General features: G+C 47.9%; 1 protein-coding gene across 8 annotated transcripts in view; it reads right to left on the bottom strand.

Annotated features, from left to right (window-relative positions):
* Positions 1-22,083, bottom strand: part of LOC122390465 (kinesin-like protein unc-104) — a 186,145-nt gene that overhangs the window by 69,728 nt on the left and 94,334 nt on the right. For all 8 annotated transcript variants that reach the window (XM_043383463.1, XM_043383550.1, XM_043383634.1 and 5 more), the window contains 2 exons: positions 5,182-5,360; positions 237-348 (listed from right to left, as the gene is read on the bottom strand). In XM_043383463.1, coding sequence (XP_043239398.1) covers positions 237-348; positions 5,182-5,360 — 291 coding nt within the window. The remainder of the gene's footprint in view (positions 1-236; positions 349-5,181; positions 5,361-22,083) is intronic.

Here is a 22,083-nt window from a genome sequence, read left to right as displayed (position 1 = left end):
CTGGCGAGCGCCCGAGCCGAGCGCGCCAGGTCATTGCTCTCCGATCGTCGTCGAGCCGATCGTGAATTTGGGTGAAATTCCAATGCGTAAATATCATATGGTATCACAAAAAGAATGATTTTAGTTACACAACACAATGTAGCGAAACCAGCGCCAAGCGTGTCTCAGTGGTGCAGATGTTTCAGTCCCACAACGGACGGAGCCTCAGTGAACACCTTTGACCAGAAGCCACCTACCTTTTCGGTTTCGGTGCCCGAGTCGGGATCGCGCCTCTTCTGAGCGAATATGATGGTGAAGACGGCGTGCGACCGGCTCGACGTCTCGTTCATGTTTGTCGCCGCCACCGTTCTGCGGAGAACAAAGTCGATACTTTTTGGAATTTTCAGCGTTTATGAGTTTAAGCTCAGTTTATTTACACGGAGGACGAATTATAAGTGAAATATTACTAGATGCGCCAAAAGATAGGGGAGGACCGTACAAGAGTACGCACCTATTGCATTTTGTCGTCTCACGCCGTTCGGTTTTGGTTTACGGCTACGATCAGTATATTCCAATAAAGCCTGATCATTTGTCTACAAACTGTCATGACCACAGCGGCCTACGTCCAATTTAAAGCGTGACCATAAGCAATTTTCTAACACCCTGCATTTGCGTACTCTTGTCCGATAGGCAGTACATACGCACTACGTGTATGCATTCCTACTCGCTGGAATCAATGCATTCATGCAAGTAATTAAACTATTGTTATCTTTATTGCCGCAGCCACTAAAACGGTCACTCTTAACCCTCGCCCGCACATGGGGGGTGGTTGCCCCCCCCCCCCAGGTAGTCTTTCTGCTCTGCACTCAACATTTTTAGAGCTAGAAAGTTGATTTTTCGTATAGCTGCTTCTCTATCCTTTCTTGATGTCCACTGAAAATTTCAAGTTTCTGTGATTTTTGGTTTCGGAGATATGACCTTGTTTTTCAGGTCATGTCATGACCCAAATGGCCAATTCTCAACATCTTGCGTTTGCCATGGGCCTTGTGAGCTTTTGACACCCTGATTTCGGCCTTTTTTGCCAGTCTTACCTCCCACCTATCATGGAACATGTTGTTCGACGATGTACAGGGGTCAAGGTCAGGGTCAAGGTCAACCTAGGTCATCTAAGATAATTGCGTTTTAGGCAAGCTGAATTTACTTTTTGTGAAGTTTTTTTTACTGCATTTTTGGTAAAAGCTTCTCAGATCATGATTTCATGTAATATGGACCCAAAAACAATCGGTGCACACATCAGTATACACACAGACACACACAGACATACAAACACATATAATTGACCTTGACCTAACTTGACCTGAAATGACCTCAGCAGCAAAATTCTGGTCGGGTAGTGTAACAAAGAGGTTCTAGCTGACTTGGCACCAGAAAACAGCATCGTCATCGGTATTTGATAAGCAGCGCACTTGATATCCAACGGTGACCCAAAACAGCAACATTTTTTAGTTTGACCTGACCTGGAAGGTCAATGACTGACCTGAGAAGGTAAAACTGGGTATCATTGGATTCGTCTCTTCCCAAAGAATCTTTTTGGTCTTTACCGCTAAGCTCTATCTCCAACAGGAACGAAATGGCGCGGGGGGTGGCAACCCCCCCCCCCCCCATGTGCGTTCTAGGATGGAAAAATGGCATGTGCGGGCGAGGGTTAACAGAGTCGAGGCGCCCCGCTGTGGTCGTGCAAATGCCCCCTGGTCTACCAGAAACAGTGATGCTCTTCGTGGTTTCCCCAACTGCTCGGCGTCCCCCCGAGTGTCATCCACCTTGTTGGCCAATCCCGTGAATCTGCTGAGGGGTTGCGCGCCTGATGCACTAAGTTGATTAATGCAACACAACCACGCACTCGGAAAACTGCGTACTCTTGTCCGCCACGGCAATGCGTACTCATGGCCGACACATACGGTAGACACAAAGCGGGCTGAGAGCTGGCGCCACAGTCGTCGCGTTAACAATTGGGACTTGACACACACACCAGATTCCCCGTGGTATCTTGATAGGAAAAAAATGAAAATTCTATTGCCGCTCCCTGAGGAAGGTCACACCTTTTCCTGCACCCCAAAAAGTCTAAAAGCGATGTGAAAAACACGTCTAAGCCTCTAAAAAAGACAAGTGAACCCGTAGCGCGCCCACCTTCCACCATCGAAGCCGCGTGAGGGACAGCTTCCTTAGGACTCGAGATGACGCTGATGAGGCGTTGCTAAGCAACCGAAACAGCTGCTGCGTACTCTTGTCGCCTGTGTCCTCTTACCCGCCCTTACCCTATGCTCCGGGCTTTTGCGCGATCCAAGACATTTGATAGTTGTTACAACAGTCAACATTTATTACAAGCTTATTAAAAAAAAAAAATAACATAAAAAACAGACGTCACACACTGAACCGCTGTCAGCGGTCCGGCTAATTATGCTGCGATCACGACACACGGCTTCAACGATTGACAATGCAATTATGTTGCTGTCGAAATCCACTGGCGTTTCCATTCCAGCCTATTGCCCTGACTTATTGCTGTGATAATTGGTTCTGATTCGTATGTTAATTGTCCCTCTAACGGTGACTGGTGCAGCATGACTACGACAAAGCAGTCAGCAATTCAGGCAACGTATAGGTAACTGTCCGATTAGTGCTTGAGCTTAACCCTAGAACGCCTAGGGGGGGGGGGGTTGTATCAACCCCCCCTCTGAGGTTTTTTCGAAGTGCACGCTAAACAACTTGTCGTAGCGGGCTGAAATTTTCAATACCCTCTGGGGCAACCTTTGCGCATCTTTTGCCGAAAAAGAATTGATCGGGTCATGTCAGGTCACGGAGTTATGACGTCATAAGAGGTACAGCCTCCGGCCGACAGTTACCAAACGTGTGCGCCGAATCCCTAGGTTTTCTGCCGGTGATACCCACATTGTTTGATGGATCATGATGAAACTTCCCATGCATGTTGGGGCAAGCATTGGCTATCGTGTGGTGCAAGAAAATTGACCGAGTCAGGTCAGGTCACGGAGCTATGACGTCACAAGAGGAACAGCGTCCGGTACTATTTTTGAAAAGCGCCCGAACCACTATTTTGCTAATTCTTGTCACCTCAATGGGAATATGCAGCAATATTAGCTTCTATAGGGAGCAAATGGACCTCCCAAATCCAAAAATACAATCAGATTTCAAAAATTTAAATTTTGATTTTTCGAATTTCTGCCGCCGACTGTGACCTTGCCGACTTCCGGCGCTCCCAACGCGCCATTTTTAGAGCTAGGGAAACGAAATACATACCAAACGATAGAGAATTGATCAAGGAACACGATAGTGAAGGTTTCAAGTCGATATCTCCCACCGTTTTGCCGCAATCGCCGCGGAAAGTTGAAAAAGTTTGATTTTTTCGGAAAATTTGACCTTTGACCGGTCATAAGTAGGTCAAATGTTGACCTAGGACCAAAAAATATACCACCAATCGCGAGATCTCGTTGAGAGCAATCCGTTGGTTTTTTTCCGCTAAGCTCTACGACCTTCCGTTTCGAAACGCCAGGGGGGGGGGGGGTCGTAACAACCCCCCCCCCCTGGTCGTTCGTGTTATGAGAAATGGCCTGGTCGTGCGAGGGTTAAGTATAAATCAAATATAAAGAGGCTGAGTCATATTGATTTAAGAGCTAGAATACGTTTGAGGCGTACAAGCCTTGTTAAACACATTACAGCAAGCATCATGTCGTGCATGCTCTGGCGGTGTCTGATAAAACACTTTCCAAATCAGTGGATATTGACGAAACACACTCGTTTTCATCTAATATTGCAACAAGCACTCACAGATACAGATAAGACCGTCCAATCCCCCACAATGCGGTCGCTCATATCCAGCCGGCAGCCATATTGCGCGTCTCGTCCAGACAGGGCGCCCAGGCATGTTCAGCTAAGTGGTCGCGTGACGTCACGAAGTGGTCATCGGCGATCCACCACTAATCCCCTCCTCGGGCTGAGGGCCGCCTATAAAAACCCACATCCGACCATCTCCACCCAAGTGCACACTTATGACGTCATTGAGTCGATGGGCAGAGGCCTTTATCAGCCGGGCGGCGTGGTCCGAAAATCCGTGGCAGCCCGACGCGGCGTGTTGGCAGCTCTGACGTCAGCGCGGGCCAGTGCTATCTGACATCCATCGATCGTCCCACTCCCAAACACCGGCGGACACCACACGGGATCGCGTTGCTGTCACAGAACGGACACTTCTTGACCGACGGACACCTTCCTCAACAGCGGCGGACACCGCACCGTCCCAGAGGGGACTAGCGGACACTGTCACATGGCGGACACTGTCTCATGGCGGGCACCGCCCCAACTACCATTGGGATCCGCCCCAGGCTTGCCATTTGTCGCCAACACCGGCGGACACCTCGCGGGATCGCCGGCACCGCGAGCGCCTCCGGGGAACGGTCGGCACGCCAGCCCGTCGGTCCAGTTTTGTCGCTCCGCGCCGCTAATGTGAGCGGCGAGCTCACCTCTGTGCGGCGACCAGTGGCGCAGCGGCCAGCCAAAACGACGCACCCAGGAGATGACGGCGATAAATACTGCACGGAGGCCGACGGCTCAACAGCCGCCGAAAGGGACCCGGTGGAAAGGATGGAACATTCAAGGGATGAGCACGGTCCCAGGAAACACTAAACTTCTCGGCTGGATTCACGAAGTGGCGAATTATAAATGAAGAAGTTTGAGTTACCTTGAAATAAATGTGGATAAACAGCAAGATGCATAACTTGATCGCTTTAATTTTCATAAGGAAACGTCCTTTTCAATCGTCCCGATTCAGAACAATTCAGAACGCGATGATGTCCAGAACGTCCAAAGCGATCCCTGCCGAAAGCCTGGTTCATCCTGAATGGCAGCAAAAGGGCCTTACCAGGTAGTGGCGCTATCTGCCTATCCTACAACACCTATCACACTTTAGACATGTCCGGTCCCAAGGCCCTAAATCCGGTCCCAACCTTACTACCCACCGTGGCCTTCATCAGGACGGTAAGTACATGCATACATGAGCACACTAAATACTACACAAACCGTTTAGTCACCAGACTGCATCTTGCTGCACGTATAAGTGCTCTTCTGTAACAAATTCGTGGCCTCATTGCTGCACTCACCCTGTCTGATGCCTCGCTAGTAAGTACATACACCTACCTGGCTTTGTTTCCCTGATCCATCAGGTCCCGGATGTCCTCGTACGATGTGACCGCCATCTTGGAGAGGTCCTCCACGTAGGGACCCAGTAGCGGGTGCTCGCGCACGCGCAGGTGGCTCTTGTTTTTCGGGTTGAGCAGATCGCGCACTCGCTCGCAGTATATCTCCATGTAGCTCACCTGTCCAATATTGTCACTGTCAATCTCACATGTGACTTTTATATCCTAAGTGGATTTGCTATGCTTTCGGACAAATTAATTGCGAAAGTTAGCGTAACTAGATCCATAGGTGTCGATTTGTATACTTTTGGGTGTGCCCGGGCACCCCCAATGCTGAGTTGGGCACCCCCCAAGGGGCTCTGGGCACCCCCAACCAAAGTTGGTACTGGCATCACTGTTACGATTCTTTGAACGCATTGTTTTCTCTAATTCATAGGCGCGGGAAAGGGGGGGGGGGCAGTGGGAAGTCGGGGACAGTTTACCCCCTCCCCCAACTCTAGGGCCGTGGGTGCGGTGCCCCCACAGATTTCAGACGGAATATAGCGCACTTTTTTGCCAATGTTTTCTTTTTTGATGAAAACGCCAAGGGATGAAAAATAAGTGGCCTAAAACCGGCGAGAAAACTAGATTTGGGTATACCCTAGGTTGATTTCAATTATGGTGTTCCCCCCCCCCTTCTCCAGTCTGAAAGTAGTTCCCGCGCCCCTGCTCTGATAACCGTACATCAGAATGCGTTGTAAAAAATGGAAACAATTTTTCACTTTATTTATACCAGACAGCAGCATTTGGTAGCCAGCGACGCATTCGTGCCGCGTCAATGGGTTTTCGGTTCCGGACGTCCTGAGACCTGAAGTTTTACTTTGAGTGGCGAGATAGTCTTTTTGTCCGAAATATCATGGTTTAACCTGCGCACCAACGGGGATCCGCGTTCCGCGCCAACTTCACACCGACGGGGGCGGATACCTGCTCCCCGTGATATCAAGCGAACGAAGCAAGATAGAAACAAGCGGTAAATGGCATGGGATACAAACGGACAAAGTCTACAATTTTTACTGAGGTCATTTTCAGGTCAGGTAAAAAATGACTTCACCGGGGTAAACAAGTCAAAATAGCGGCGCTTAAAGTAGACAGTTTTTTCACGAATAACGATTGAAGTACCAATGTCTGTCATACCCACACCCAGTGGCTGATTGCTTTGAAAATTTCACCGATTGATAAGGCCAACAGTTTGTACAAAATGTGTATCTCGAAACTTCGATACCGGTGACCTAAGGTCAGGTCAATTTTGCCACATCCAGTGGCGTAGCCAGAAATCATCGAAAGGGGGGGGGGCATGGTGCTCGAGGGGGCGACTTTTTCCCTTGAGAGGGGCGCCATTGAGCTAGTGACAGGGGGTCAGTCTAAAATCTAACGTCATATATTCATGCATGATTTACTAGGTGTTACTACGGAACCGGCACGAGTATCAGAACCAGGTTTCGCTGATTTTTCATAAAATCCGATTAATGCAATTTGCAGCCCAGTGTTTTTTTTATCAAAAGCCTTTATCTTTATGCATATTTAGCACGATATAGGAAACGAGCTCAGGCTACGGACATGTTATTCCCAAAATACACACCCATTCGAATTCGAAACGGTAAAATATGCGTTGATCGATAGGCACAATCTTTATTCTTTGCAAAAAAAAAACATACAGGTTCACTCACTGAACCAAAGTGACCTGTGGACTGCAGCCTCTGGTCGACCGGGGTGGCCGTGCTTAGAATCTCAGACACTCATGACTGCATGAGTGCCAGATGGGTGAGGCGTGAAACTGTCCCATATAGTGGCACGAAGGTTAAGAATGTCTTCGGCCGGCGTAGTATAGAAGACGACTTTTGATGATGTGAGTGTGCATGGTCGACTTTGAATAAGTGCCATAGAAACCTGCTGATCTCACCGAACATTCGCCTTGCGTAATCCTCAGACCAAATATCTTCATTGAGGGCCAGGTCAATTTTGCAACCTCTCTATAAGTACCTATAAGTTACCGATTACCTATTAGTTAACCCGCGCCGTGCTGGTGGCGTGTGCTTTCCGTGTCGTGCTGGGGGGGGGGGGGGGTGTTTTCACGTCCCTCCTCTAACTCGGCTCCTGGGCCACGTATAGCGACACGCGGTAAGGGGAAATCGAAAGAGCGTCAAAAATAATGACGGAAAGGCTTCGTTTCAATTTTTAGGTCAGGTCAAAGGTCAGGTCACCAGAAGTCATCAAAGGTAAAATTTAGTCCATTTCAACAATTTTGGAAACTGCCAACGGCTAACTCGGGAACCAATAGAGCTACAGCGCCGCGGAAAAGCGCATTCGATAGCCCTTTTACAGGTTTTTCTGAATATTGCTCTCGGATTTGATCTCAGGTCAATGGTTTAGCCTCCAGAGGGCAAAAATTTCAAAAATAACAGTTTCTATGAAAAGCGTTTTTCTGCAATAACATTTGGTTCAAGACAGTGACGATATTTATTTTGCCTGCCTCGTGTTCCTCTCGTCGAGACGCGTCGAATGAACTATACGTTGACCTTTAAAGGTTATTTTAAAAATCTGACCGCAGGTCAAGGTCATGACCTGACCGGAAAGGGTCATTCTGCAGATCAGTCGATCCGTATCGTCGAGCTGACCACATCTGACGTGTTTTCACCGCTCTAGCACGTCTCTATCAAAAGTTGAAGCAAAAAAAAAAAGTTTATGGTGATAAAATAGGTGACCGTTTATGACCTGAGATGACCTCAAGGGCACATAAAAGGACACAGGTGCATTTTTACGATTCAGTGTGTTATGTTTACCTATGAACCGATGTTTAAGGGGGTTTTAAACGACATTCGTCCAAAAGAGGCGCATTTCACTTTTCTCCCACTGACTTGAGGTCCCAAAATTGACCTGACCTTAGGTCACAGAAATAAAAAGTCCGAGATGAACATTTTATGCATATTGTTAGTCTTATCAATCTCTGAAAGTTTCGAAAGTGATCGTTCAGTCGGTGTAGCTATAGCGGGTCTTTTATTTTTTTTAGGTAAGGTCACTTGACGTGCCCTAGTGACCTGACCTTGAACGAGTCTCATCTGAAATTTAACAAGCTGTGTAGAAAAGATGTATGAACAGGTGTACCAAAGACAACGCAGGCGCTGCGCGACGCCGTTTTTGAGATATTCGCGAGAAAAAACCTAAGGGGGGCGTAACCCCCCCCCCCCTCTCAAGCACGGCGCGGATTAATGGGAGACAATTGAAATGCTCTTCTTCTGAACAAAAACAACCTCAACCATCGTGATGCAGGTAAATATGACACATTTAATCGGGAAACGTCACTCGTGATGTGACCACTTTTATGTTACTGAGGTCATCTCAGGTCATGAAAGGTCTCCAGTAGATTTTGGACAATAACTTTTGATAGAGATATGGTAGAGCAATGAAACACCCTATATAATTATTTTCCTTCTCGAAAATACGGATCGACTAATATGCAATATGACTTTTACCGGTTAGGTTATGACCTTTACCTTAGGTCATATTCTCAAATGCCCTTTTAATGTCAAATTCTAGTTCATTTGACTCGTCTGTCTCGAAAAATGGAACACGATGCTGGTTGAACTAATCTCGTGCAGGTCTGAGCTAAAAGGTATACAGATAAACGTCCTCCGCGAAAACGTATATTTTGAGGCTAAAACGTTTACCTTAGGTCAAATCTGAGATAATCAATAAGAAAGAGCATAAAAAGAGCTATCGAATATGCGCTTTGCTGCGGCGCTGTAGCTCAATCTCTTTCTGAATCCTGACTTATGCGCCGCTTTGTCGAAAAATGTCAACATCGGCGAAATTTGATTTTCGGTTGTCGCTGGTGACCTGACCTTCGACCAGTTCGACCTAACCTTAAAATGATCTAAGTAGTTTTGTAATAGTTTTTGACGCTCTTTCGAACGCCGCCTACTGCGTGTCTCGACGTGGCCCACAAGCTGAGTTAGAAGTGGATGTTCAAACACCCCCAGTAGGTTCAATAAAAAACGCTTACGCTGGGGGCGGCACCGCACTGCTAGGCGCTGTCGGCATTGCAATAATGGGCGGCACAGCGCTGAGGGGCGCCACTTGCATTGAGGGATGGCATTGTACGGTGAAGGGGTAGCGTCGCGTTGAGGGGCGGTATCGCAACGAGGGTGGCACTTACAAGGCTGCCTAATAAGGAACGCTTGGCACATCCAAGCCCAGCTCGGCGCCGCCTAGCTGCTGCATCTTGAAAAGGGCCCTTGGTGTCGATGAGAAGCCCCATTGTCAAATAATTGCCTAGTGTCAGTGGTTTCGGGGGGGGGGGGCGCTATCAATCTTGAATGGGGCGGGGCGACCGAAGTATCCATTCAGTTTCGCGTCAGTGACGACTGGAGGGCGTCAACGACCTCGGATAGGGCGAATGTGATCTTCAGAAGGGCACCGGGTGCTCTAGAGGGGTGCAATGCTTGGATGGGGTCACTGCTGCCTTCAGTAGGGCGTCGGACGCTCTGGAGGGGCGCCATTGATCTCGCATGGTCCGACTGGGATTTTCAGAGGAGCATCAGTGGTTTCAGAGGGGCGCCATTGATCAAGGATGGGCCGACTGAAGCCCCGGTTCAGGTGGGCGCCAGTGGCTCTTGAGGGGCGCCAGCGACCTCGGATTGATGGGGCGACTGTGATCTTTAGAACGGCGTTGAGGGGCGCCATTGGGCATGGATGGGGCCACTGTTGCCTTCAGCAGGGCGCCGCAGGGAGGCTCTGGAGGGGCTTGAGCTTGGGTGGGCCGACTGTAGTCAAAAGGGGCGTTGTCTCGGATGGGGCAAATGTGATTTTCAGAGGGGTGCCGGGTAGTCTAGAAGGGCGCCATTGGTTTCAGAGGGCTGCCATCGATCTTAAGATGGGGCAGCTGTAACCTTCGTTTAGATGGACGTGATCTTCAGAAGCGCGCCGGACGTTCTGAAGGGGCGTCGTTGGGCTTAAATGGGGCAAATTTAGTCTCAAACGGGACGACTTCAGTCTCAAGGGGGTTGGGCGATAGTGGCTCTTGAGGGCGCTATTGATCTCGGATAGGGCGACTGTGATCTTGAGAAGAATGCGGGTGCTTTAGAGGGGCGCCAGTGGTTTCAGGGATCGATCTTGGATGGGTCGATTGGGGCAGCTGTGAACTTCAGAGGGGCGCCGGGTGCTCTAGAGGGGCGCCATCAAGCTTTAATGGGGCGACTGTTCCGTTTAGGTGGGTGCCAGCGGCTCTTTAGGGGCGCCATCGGCCCTGGGGGTTCGGAATATTCTGGTTTCCGGAGGGGCGCCCTTCAACATTTGGGGGCTCAGGTCGTATTTGGGGGTACCCTGGAGATTATTTAGGTGTCCAGGCACCCCCAAAGAGATATTGAGTTCGATCCCTGCCTGCACATCACTTTTAATTCATGTTCTCTCTGTAAAACGGCATCAGCCTAGTCGGGCTAATTGGGGCGCCATTTGGGCGGCTGGGCGGAAAGGGGGGGGGCATGGCCCCCATGGCCCCCCCCTGTCTACGCCACTGGCCACATCCCCATTACCTATAGGCTATAAGTCCATGGGATAATTCTTCGGAATGCTTGAGACGAGGCATTAGTATCACGGATGTTAGTTGTCGGACTTTCGTTCCCGTCTTGAGTTGAGATGTTAGTTTCACAACATTTCGGCCAGTTACTTCTCCGGCCGTCGTCAGTTGTTCTTTGGTCCATAGAAAGATCTTGGGTGTTAATGGCGTTGCGCCGTACGCGTCATACCTTATCGAAAGCTCCTGTGGTCAGCGGGAAATGATCTAGGGTTGCCCCGGTGATAGGCGGCAGTTGTAACCAATACTCCACCGCTCGAGGCAGACATAGCGGCCAGACAAACGAACATCTCACCTCAAGACGGGGACGAAAGTCCGATATCTATCATCAGTGTCAATGGAAGGAAATTAAAATGCGTTTTTTCTGGACGGACGACATTCTGAACACTTCCAAACACCTATTAACAATTCAACATGACACACTGAACTGGAAAATGACACCCGACGTGAAAATGACGTGACCCTTCCTTATATCCCTGAGGTTATCTCAGTTCACAAAAGGGAGCCAACAGTTTTTCGTTAATAACTTCTGGTAGGCGCATGCTAGAGCGATGATCGACTGAACGGATCGACTGACATGCAACATAACCTTTTCCGGTCAGGTCTTGACCTTGACCCGGGGTTAAATTTCAAAATGAAATTTCAAGGTCAAACTATAGTTTATTCGACGCGTCTTGATAAGAAGAACATGATGGCTGGCAAAATAAATGTCATGACTTTCTCGAGTAAAAAGCTATGGCAGAAAAAAAAACTTTTTCATAAGTGGCTATTACTGGAGTTTTTGCCCTCTGGAGAGTTTATGCTAAGCCGATGACCTGAGGTCAAATCTGAGGACTACTTTGGCGAAGGAGCGTTGAAAGAGCTATCGAATGCTATCGAAGCTATCGAAAATTGATCAACACGAGGGCACTACTGAAAGTTTCGTCGTGATCGGGCGCTTTCTACGCGAGTTATTCGCGAAAAACCGAGGGGGGTCCGTTCGACCCCCCCCCCCCATGTATACGGGTGAGGGTTAAAGCTCTGGGCACCCCCAACCATTTTCACAAATCGACACCCCTGCTAGATGCACCTAAAGCAAATGCCTATGAAAAGCGAGCGCAAAGCCGCTTTCGGAGTTATAAGGCAGCCGGCAGTAAATTGCTAGTCAACATTCTAGTTGAGTGACGCCCATAGTTAAACTGTGAACGGGATTTTATTCGTGGCCATCACGTTTGGGCATTTTTAAAGGTAGTGTGCCAGCTTTCCTGGACCGCATGGAGTTAATGGCCCAGATAAGGAGAACCGGATTTTTAGAACTTATCCATACCTTCAAAACTCATGGAAACGTCTTAAATTCTTCAAATTTTGAGTACCCCAGTGCGAAATTCGCCCCGACGGGTTGTCGGTCGTACCCCAACCACATTTCACACCACTATGAACAATAAATGCACACACTGAAATCGCTATTACCGATATGCTCATCCAATCAAGTTTCGATAAACCCGTTCATCATCATCTCCTGCGGTTTCGAACACGCCTGTTAGGTGGTGCGGTAGACCGCGCCCAAAGCCAGGGCCCCGGTAACGTGAGTTAGCCGAGTCGGGGCAGCGTGCGCTGACCCAAGCCGGGGCCGCGCGTCCTCCCGGTGTCATGTGATAGCCCGGGGCTGCCCGCGGGGATGCGGTAGACCGCGCCCAAAGCTGCGGCCCCGGCTTGGGTCAGCGCACGCTGCCCCGACTCGGCTACCTCACGTTACCGGGGCCCTGGCTTTGGGCGTGGCTTCTGCTCATACTTTGTGGTGCGGTGGTGGTGCGTCGGGCCGCGCGCTCTGACTTCGGCCAAGAAAAATGCGTCAGCTGATCATTGTCATTTCTGCCACTTGCGTGTGGTGGAATGGGGTCATAACTTAAGAGACGGCTTTTTCATATCAATTATTTTACATAAAATCATATTTCAAACCATAAATAATGTTCGACAGCCAAATAAAAGAAACAATACCAATACAGGCTTACAATTTAAGGCTCGACATTGTGTTGTCTACGATTAGACAGCTGATAACTCATTCCCGTACGTCGTAACTCTATAATGACCTTTGCTTATTGTCACATGTGCGCCGCATTCGCGATTGTTGCCGACGCCTGTTTGCAGGTCAGCCCACTACAGTTGTTATACATATCGAAAAACCGATTAACTTTTAGGCGAAAAAGGCACTATTCCAGGCCCATTTTTGATTTTCTTTGCGGTATTAGGTAAAAACAGAAGCTTCTTATCCTAGGAAAAATAAAATGGGAAATCTTTCAAAGGTGGCACACTACCTTTAAACATTAACCCGCGCCCCGTTGGGCTCTGCCGAGCAACGCGCCCCGTTGGGGGGGGGGGCATTTTGCCCCCCCCCCCCAAGATCTCAAGAACCACGCAACCTAGCGACAAGCGGCAAATGGTGTTGGATAGCCCTATCAGGGAACTACCTTGTGACCCAATTTTATTGACCTAGGTCAAACCGATGACGTCACAGGTCAGGTTAAAGGTCCAATTTTCACCGTTTACAGGCATTTCAAGGAATGCGTTGTAAAATCGAGTAAAATGCATTTCATTGAAAATCATCGATGGGGAAATGTTCTTCAAACACATATTTTGCTATTTGAGGTCACTGATACCAGGTCAGGTCACAGAGGTCAGGTCACGGGGGGGGTCACAATATGAAAGTGTCGTGTGATGCATGTTTTATGGTCCATTTTACATGACAAATGCGATTAAGTGGGTCAGGCAGCCTTTGGGGCCAGCTTAGGTCACGTTTTGGTCAAGGTCAGGTCAAGGTCAGGTCAAGGTCAGGTCAAGGTCAGGTCAAATTAGGTCAAATTTCAAAGTTAATATTTTTGCATAAAATGGGTATTGAATCGATGCAGCTCGTCACGGGAAGTTCAATGGTGGTCTTTGTTTTGCCGTACGTGGTCTAGAATCGCTAAAAATTGAGTTCAAAAATTTGACGTCATCATTTTTGAACAGTTTTTTCGCTATAACTTGGCCAAAAAACGAGATATCGATCTGAAATTTGGTATGTATATAGAAAAACGCAGGAACTATCACATATATTCCGGTTTTTTTTCGAAATTAGGAAAAATTTTGGATTTTTTTTTTAGTTTTTCTAAAAAAAATCATTTTTTTTTTAATTTTTTGGGGTCAAAAACCCAAAATTTTGAACATCCGAGATAGCAGTTTTGTAGCGCCGCTTTTTGTCTACTAGACCATATAAAGAACTTTGAAATTGCTTGATAACTGTAGATTTGGTGAGCGTTTCAAGATTGCATGTTTTTTGCTCATTTTTGCTCGAACATGACCTCAGTTTGACCTCAATAACTCCTGACCTAAGGTGACCTAAGACTTGAAATTTGGTGTGAAGATGTCAAATTAATGCCCGGGAAGGTACTGAAAATTTGGCGGCGCTGCGCGCCGCCGTTTTCTTGCTATTCAGGAAAAACCACAGTGGGGGCCAAAATGGCCCCCCCAAAGGGGCGAGGGTTAAGAACGTCCGCTTACGTCAATGCAAAACAGCCCATCAAATATCCGGTTGTGAGATAACATAACTACGGTAAACAACCACTCGCACTGAGTGTTCTGGAGGAGAAGCAGAATCGCCAGCGGCAGCCACTGAGCCGCGGCCACAGCCGGGCAGCCCCTCGTCTCCCCAGGGCTGACCTTTGAGGAAACGGCCCGACAGACTTCCGACATTCACTCTCCTCGGATGAAACCGACCTCGGTGGCTCACGCAAAAGTCCCGTCCGCGCGGACTAAGCGCAGTGTGGTGCAATCAGAACAACTGGTTTTCAGAGTGCAGGGAGAGAGCAATCGGCGTAATCCCAATATAAATTGGTCAGCAGAACCCAGAAAAAGCATTGTACTTACATAAGTAACGATAGACGGATAAATTCCAACCGTCCACGCTCTGTGTTTTTTTCTTTGGGGGGAGGGGAGTAAACTCATTTATGATTGGTGCCAGCACACATATTACCGGCGTATCAATCCACGGTAATGGCACCACACACATACGAGTACACCATCGCGCTACATTTGCGGAGAGCGTGCGACCACTCTGACGCGATGGGGACTGATTGCTCGGGTTTTCCGCGCAGGTACCCGATCGGACGTTTCGTCGTGAAAATGTCACAGAGTGACCAGCCCGGCAGGAAAGTTAAGAAAATGTGTAGGATCGAACGGGGTGGACACAATCTTCACGACACTTATAGACAGACAGAATCTAAAATTAAAATGCAGCATGGCACCACGACATTGCATGGTACTTCTTGCTGCATTCCACCTCTCTGTCCTTGTGTTCCTAACCTGAGGATCACTGTCAGTGTCGATTCAAAGCTGTTTATAATTGAAAAGGTTTTGATGTGAAAATGATCAATAACAATTAACCAATACAATTTTTGGCATGCTATTGATCATTTTCACATCAATTTTGACTATAATATAATCAACCCATTTACGCCCTTCGTTGCGTTTTCGTAACACAAGCAAGCGTCGACGTGATCAAATCTTGAGAAGTGTATAATGGCGTCTCACCGATGAGACAAGTTTCAGCGCGTTTAGCATGGTTGCGCGCATGATGCTACGCAGCTACAAGTCTGTGTGGCCGGTAACTTACTGTCCAGAGCTCCCAGAGGGAAGTCGTAGGTCCCGTCAGTGATGACGTCACGAAAACCAAAATAAGTAGATTAAGTGATTAATTATATCGTAATGAATAATGTGTGAACATATTCTGCAGAGTCCCTATAATAGCTAGAATATGCATTTTATTAACAAATTCTGCTGCAAATAGGGTTGTGACTATTTTCAAATATGACTAGAGTCGTGTTGCGGTAACGCAACGTTGGGCACATCGGAAAGACAGGGGTGTTGCGAAAACGCAACGAGGGGCAAATTGGCAGGGCAGCGGAAGTATAGGAACATCAAATAGACTTCACTTGTGATGCGTTGTGGGTTCTTTCCTTCTCTCCCCAATCTTCCTCCCTCTCTTCCACGCTCCCCAACTCTCTCTCTCTCTCTCTCTCTCTCCTTCCCTCCCTCTCTCTCTCTCTCTCTCTCTCTCTCTCTCTCTCTCTCTCTCTCTCTCTCTCTCTCTCGTTTTGTAGTCGTGAGGGACGTGTAGGTATGTAAAGTGGAAGGTGCATTTGCACGTGAATGTTGCGACACGTTTCACATTAACTCACTTAACCTTCGCCCCAGTGGGGGGGGGGCATATGTTACCACCCTGTCGCGTTTTTTTCGTATAAATGAAAAACCGCGGTGCGTAGCGCCGCGCCGCTTGGGGTAGCTTTTGGTACATCGATTTTGGACAATGTGTGAAATTTTTGACCCCAGGTCATGTCAGGTCAGGTCACTAGGTCAAGTTAACTGACCAAGCCTAAAAAAAAGTTTGCAATCATGTCCAGCCTGCAGTGTTTGTCAGAGAGGTTTCAAACTTGGTGGATTACATGATGTTATGGGTGCCTACAATTTGTATATCTCGGATTTTTTATATGCGTGACCTAAGGTCAGGTCAGTGGCGTGACCTTTCCATTATAAGTCAATGGAGAAAAATGAAAATGCCTCTAGATCCGTGTGTACGCATAGGAACAGTCCAAGTATTTCAGGATAACAATGATTTGGACCACCCGTGACGACCAAGGTGTCTTTTTTGCTGATAGCCTCTTGAAGGGTCATCCGAGGTCATTTGAGGCTACAAACAGTTTTTTGCCAATAACTCTCGATTGGAAAGAGATAGAACGCTGGGGTTGGCCTCATTGTGTTTGTCTTGCCGAGACGCATCGACTGATATTCAACATGACCTTTTCCGGTCAGGTCATGACCTTGACCTGAGGTCAAATTTTGAAGTTGACCTTTCAAGGTCAAATTATAGTTCATTCGACGCGTCTCGGCGAGAGGAACACGATTCTGGCATTAGAAATGACCTAGGTTTTTTTAGTTAAAAGTTATTGTCGAAAAACACTTTTCTTAAAAACAGCTATTTTTGGAGTTTTTGCCCTCTGGAGGCTAAACCGTTGACCTGAGGTCATTTTTGATGATGACCTTATCAAAAGAAGAGTTCAAAAGCTATCGATTGCTTTTCCCAGCGTTTTTCTAGCTATCATAGTTCCTGAGATAATGACATGTTTTCTGAAAAATATAATGACAATTCGCAAATTTTGACCTTTGATGACCTCTGGTGACCCTAATATTGCTCTAAGATGAAAAATGACTTAAATACTTTCAAACGTACGCATCAAGAGCTATCGACTGCTTTTTACCGCGTCTTTCTAGCCCTCTTAGTTTTTGAGTTAGAGGTGGGTGGTAACATATGCCCCCCCCCCCCCCCCACTAGGGCGAAGTTGGCGGAGACCGCCACTGGGGCGCGGGTTAAACAGCTATCAAACACTCATTTCTTTTTCTCTCGCAGATTATCGGGCTGTTCACTAAGCAATGGGTTTTCGAGCATCTGAAAATCGCATGGTAGGAAAAGGGACCTGCATCAAACGGTCGGCGATGCTAACGGAGCTGAGAGATAGCGAGGTACTTTGAAAATTGGATCTACTTTGTACTAAATAATGGGGACGTAGTCTGTTATCAGACGACAGATAGGCATTGTGATTCTCTGGATACAATCCGCTGGCCCTTACGTTAGAAAAGATAACTCCCAGAGTCGGCAAATGTGGGATATGTCCCCTCGGGGGGGGGGGGGGCAACAGACCCCTTCGGCAGGGGTGATGAGGGCGTCTGGAAAATAATAGTTTATTTTTAGAATTCATGGTTTGCACGGATTGATAAGGTGGTTGATGTGAAGCATTGCTTGTTTGTTTACTGAGGGTAGGCCTTTTGTCTAATTAGACCATTTTAGAGCTAGAGGATTATTGGAATTACGGAAAACATTGGTCTGAGCGGGCATGGTGAATCGTCGAGGCTGAGCCCATCCATCCAGGCACCCATGAACCCATGAACCCTTCCCAAGCACTTTCTGTATCCGGCTACAGACCCGTGCTCCTATGTGAGCTGCTCGAATGCGATATAGTTGCCCGTCCAGCTTGAAACAGGGGCTGAGGCATGAAGGAGAAGGATTCTACTATCCTGAAGATGGAAAGGACGGATTGACGGAACACTTGGAAACTGTGAACTGCGTCGAATCACCAGTCTTCCCTGGCATTGTCTCGAGAAAGACGTTACAAGTGTGAAGGTCGCGATGAAAATTTTGGATTAGGTGTAAAAGTGATAAAATGGGTCCTGGGAGACTCGTCAAGCCGAGTTGTTATGACGCGCTACGCCTTACGCGGGTAATTTGTGAAAGCTGGATAGGTTCATTTTTTGCTAAGAGTGGGCACGACTACCCTGCATTTGAATTTGTCTTTACTCCTAGGAGGGTGGTTAACAATGGTATTGCGGATAGGCGCTTAGGCGAGGCACTGGTTTACTCCCAATCCTCGGTTAAATTGTTTTCAGTTTGGGGTTCTCATATGAGAGGGTAATGGGCTAATGGCTCTGTCTAACTTCCAAAAAGAAAGCACCGCCCAGGGTACGTGCCGACCACTAGGTACTTTAAATGGACAATTGTTGTTGATAATGACCGTTTGTTGCCACCTACCCGTTCGCGAACCCTTAAGTTATGCTCCCTCATTGAGGCTCTTAGGCGGGTAATAAAGCATGAGGGATGTGGGTTCCGCATTCTCAAGCAATATTTTTCAACAGTTGGTGAAATATATGTTAAAACAAACTAGCATATACGGCGGTTTAGTGTACTTTATGTCCGTCTGATGTGCCCGTCGTTGCGTTTTCGCAACGCTGATGGCGCCCGGTGTGCCCTTCGTTGCGATTTCGCAACGCATGTTTTTTACGTTTTTCTCGAAAAACTTTTGCTGCCGGCAAAAATTATTTTCGATTCCATGCAAGGTCCTGGTAGAAGCGTAACATATCTTGATTTCATCGATTTTCATGATGGTCAATATTCCTGGGCATAAATGGGTTAAAAAGGTACACTTACATAAGTCGTGGAAAAAACAGCAGACTACAGATGCTGCAGCTGCATATTTCGCTTATAATTATCTGTGTCTGTATGTACCTTGTCTATAATGCTTCGTACTTGTCTATAGTACTTGGTAATACTTGTCTATAATACTTGGTAATACTTGTCTGCATTGTGTGTTTTATAGGTTCATTTAATGTTTTATAATGCAAGTATATTTGTGATAAAGCTTTATACATCCTTAGTTGAAGCACGAGTTTAACTCATTTTATTAGAAAGCTGATTTGGTCAGCAACAGGCTTGTAGTGATTGGACCTAATTGAAGGAGTATCCGTATCTACTTTTAGAGCGAGATCAATGGCAACCACCGATAAAATTACATTACCACCGGGCGAAGTTTGCCAAAGATTGAATAGTGCCAATAACTGCCGCCGCCCTAACGCCGCTCTCCAGCAACTTTTGACTCTGACCTTTTGATTAGCAACTGTATTCTGGACTTCAGATATATGGAGCTATATGGAGCTACATATAGTGGCAGCCTGTCGTCTAGGCAATCCGAAATATTGTGCTCAATGATGCCGCTATTTTTAGACCCATTCTCATGATAAGAGAAGACTCGCTTTCTCGATCTGATATTGTACTTGCGATGATTGACATATGATATAGGACTTAAGGAGCTTAAGCTCATCTTAGGAAATCGAATCTATCTTCAAATGGTGTAATTTTTCTAAGGTCAACCATCAGAGATAAAAGCACTCAGATGACATTTGTGCTGCCTAGCAGCGCCAAACATTGTCCCAATAAAACTTAGTGCAGTCCGCTATCAGTACATGATTAATGCCAAATGGAAGATGCAATTTTCCTTGAAACTGATATTAAAGTTCACCGAAAGAACATGCCTCCGAGCACAGGATAAAATAGCCGTTTTCACGACGGACTATACGGCGAGTACACCTAATTTGACCAAATATGCACCTTTCCTCTTTTATAGCAAATGTCTTTATCTTATGCATTTATTTCAGTGTTTTAACTTTTAAACGATGATACTCTCTGATAATATGTCAAAGCAGGCATATAAGTGTAACAGCTGGAAGCTGTAACATTTTTTTCCGTACATCAAAAAGGACATCTCTCACACTCTATACGTAAGGACGATCGCACTGTCTGCCGCGGCGCTGAGCCGGCGTGGGGAGGGAGTCGACCATACGATCCCCCGACCCGTCGGCCGGTCACCATTAAGCGAAGATCAAAGGCTCGCCGAAGGGTGGAGTTCCAACACACCCATCCGGGCCGGCGCAGTGGCCGCCGACAAACGCAACGCAGTCGGAAACAGCTGCCCCCGGTGCTGGACCAGCCAAGAACCGACACCCGGCGGAAATCGAGTGTGAAAACGTCACGTCCGACACCGGCACAGGCAGGGACCGACATCCGGCGAAAATCGAGTGTGAAAACGTCATCCGGCAGGAGACAGCTGAGACGGATGGGCCGTACAAGTGAGGATGACGTCACGTTCCGGCGGAATGGGGGGAGGAGGGTGACAGTCTCGACTCCGGATGCGAGACGGGATGTCGCCAATTTTCTGCCCCGGTCAGGGAGGCCCGGCCGACGCCCGGAACCTCCGGCCCGGAAATCACAGGAGAACAAAACCTCAGCGGCAGAAGCAGAGGGGAACAGAGTACGGTATCAGACCACGGGTGACAGACCACGGGGGAGGAGAGCTCATCTGGACGGCGGGTCGGCCGGCACGTCTCAGTCTGAGGCTGGCCGACCCCACCCCTGCCGGAGCGGAGGGACTCTGCTGCCGCGACGGAGATTCGACGTGTCAACCATCATCAACTGTCAAGTGAGTCATCTCATCTGTCCGCCTCATCAAGACTGCCTCCCTGTCATGGACAATTCACCTCCCATTTACCCATCGGATGTCTCTGATCTGGATTACAAATGCCACTCCCTGAGGTCTAACTTGAGCCACCATTAGGAGGGTAATGGGTTAACACCGTGTAGGGGAGGGCGGTAGGATGGTCTCGCGCGCTCCACATTGCGTCCCGGCCGGGCAGGCCGCGGTACGACCTGTTTGTAAGGGAGGGCAGATGGTCGCTACATTCCGCTTCCGACCGAGCAACGCGGCAGTGGTGCGTCTGTTTGGAAAGACGGGGAGGGGTGTGAATGGGTCCGACTAGTCCGGCCTTACCAATGGGGTAGGGAGAGGGTTAGCGAGGCAGCCGGGGCGGGTCAGTAATGGTCAGTGTAGGCTAATGGCTCACCATTACATTGGTGTTGGGGGGGAGCGCTATCTGTCGGCCATCACGCGCGCGGTCCGGCCGCAGTGAGGTGTGGGATTCGAGGGGAGGGGAACAGGTCAGATGGTGTCATTTTGGGGGCGCTGGTCACTATTGACGCGTCAAACTACGTCAGATGACGTCATGACAGTTCAATTGGCGATGTTTTGTAAATAATCTTTTTGCGGTTAGGGCGTTAGGATTAGATTTAAGGCTAAGTTGGCATTGGCGAGCTGACAACCGATCGTGGTACACCGGTTGAGAATGACCAGTATTGTATCGTCCGTTTGTAAATATAGCGTGAAAATTTAACAATCTGTCTGGGAAAGAAGGGAGGGTTACTTCAGATATGTTGCTGATTCGGAATCACGGAGAATGCTAACGTAATCATCTTTAAGTTGTCACGTCGACCACACGACTTCACGCCGGCCTAGCACCACAGGCTCACCGGAGTTGAATGAGACTACGCCACGGCCGTCTGATCATCAATCAACGGAAACGCAATGATCATCCCTCACGACGCGACCCTCACAGATACATTTTTTTCGAAGCTAGTAGGTCAGCATAAGTTGTTTCGTAATCTAACCAGTTTGAACCCGGTAGGCCAGCGTATCAATCCATTATCAATCTAGTGTTAATTCCAAGTTTGTCAATCGATTCTCAATCCTTACAAGTGCTCTTCGAGATAAATCGACGGTCAGCGTAGGATTGTCACATTCCGTGGGATAGATTAATCATTTGGATAAGGTTTGATAAGAAGGCGGCCCAAGAAGTCGTAACGTGTTCAGTTACATTCGGATAGGGAGAATAAACATTGTAAACATCAAACATTATTCTGCTCCTTCGGCAGCTCAGCGCCAGATTAGAACGCTGTAAGTCTGAATTGCCTTCCGGTTCGTTATTAAATCAGCAATGAGCCGTTTCGTGACTCGCGTTTTTTTTTTTTTTTTAACCGATACAAATCTGAATCGTCATTTCAATCGTTATAAATTTTTCGCTGTTCGTAACCTGTCAATCAATTCCCCTTTCCCTCCTAGCATTATC

The sequence above is a fragment of the Amphibalanus amphitrite genome, unplaced genomic scaffold, assembly GCF_019059575.1.
Source record: "Amphibalanus amphitrite isolate SeventyFive unplaced genomic scaffold, NRLGWU_Aamphi_draft 000001F_arrow, whole genome shotgun sequence".
In the NCBI taxonomy this organism is placed as follows: Eukaryota; Metazoa; Arthropoda; class Thecostraca; order Balanomorpha; family Balanidae; genus Amphibalanus; species Amphibalanus amphitrite.
This window is presented reverse-complemented; position numbering and strand designations above follow the sequence as displayed.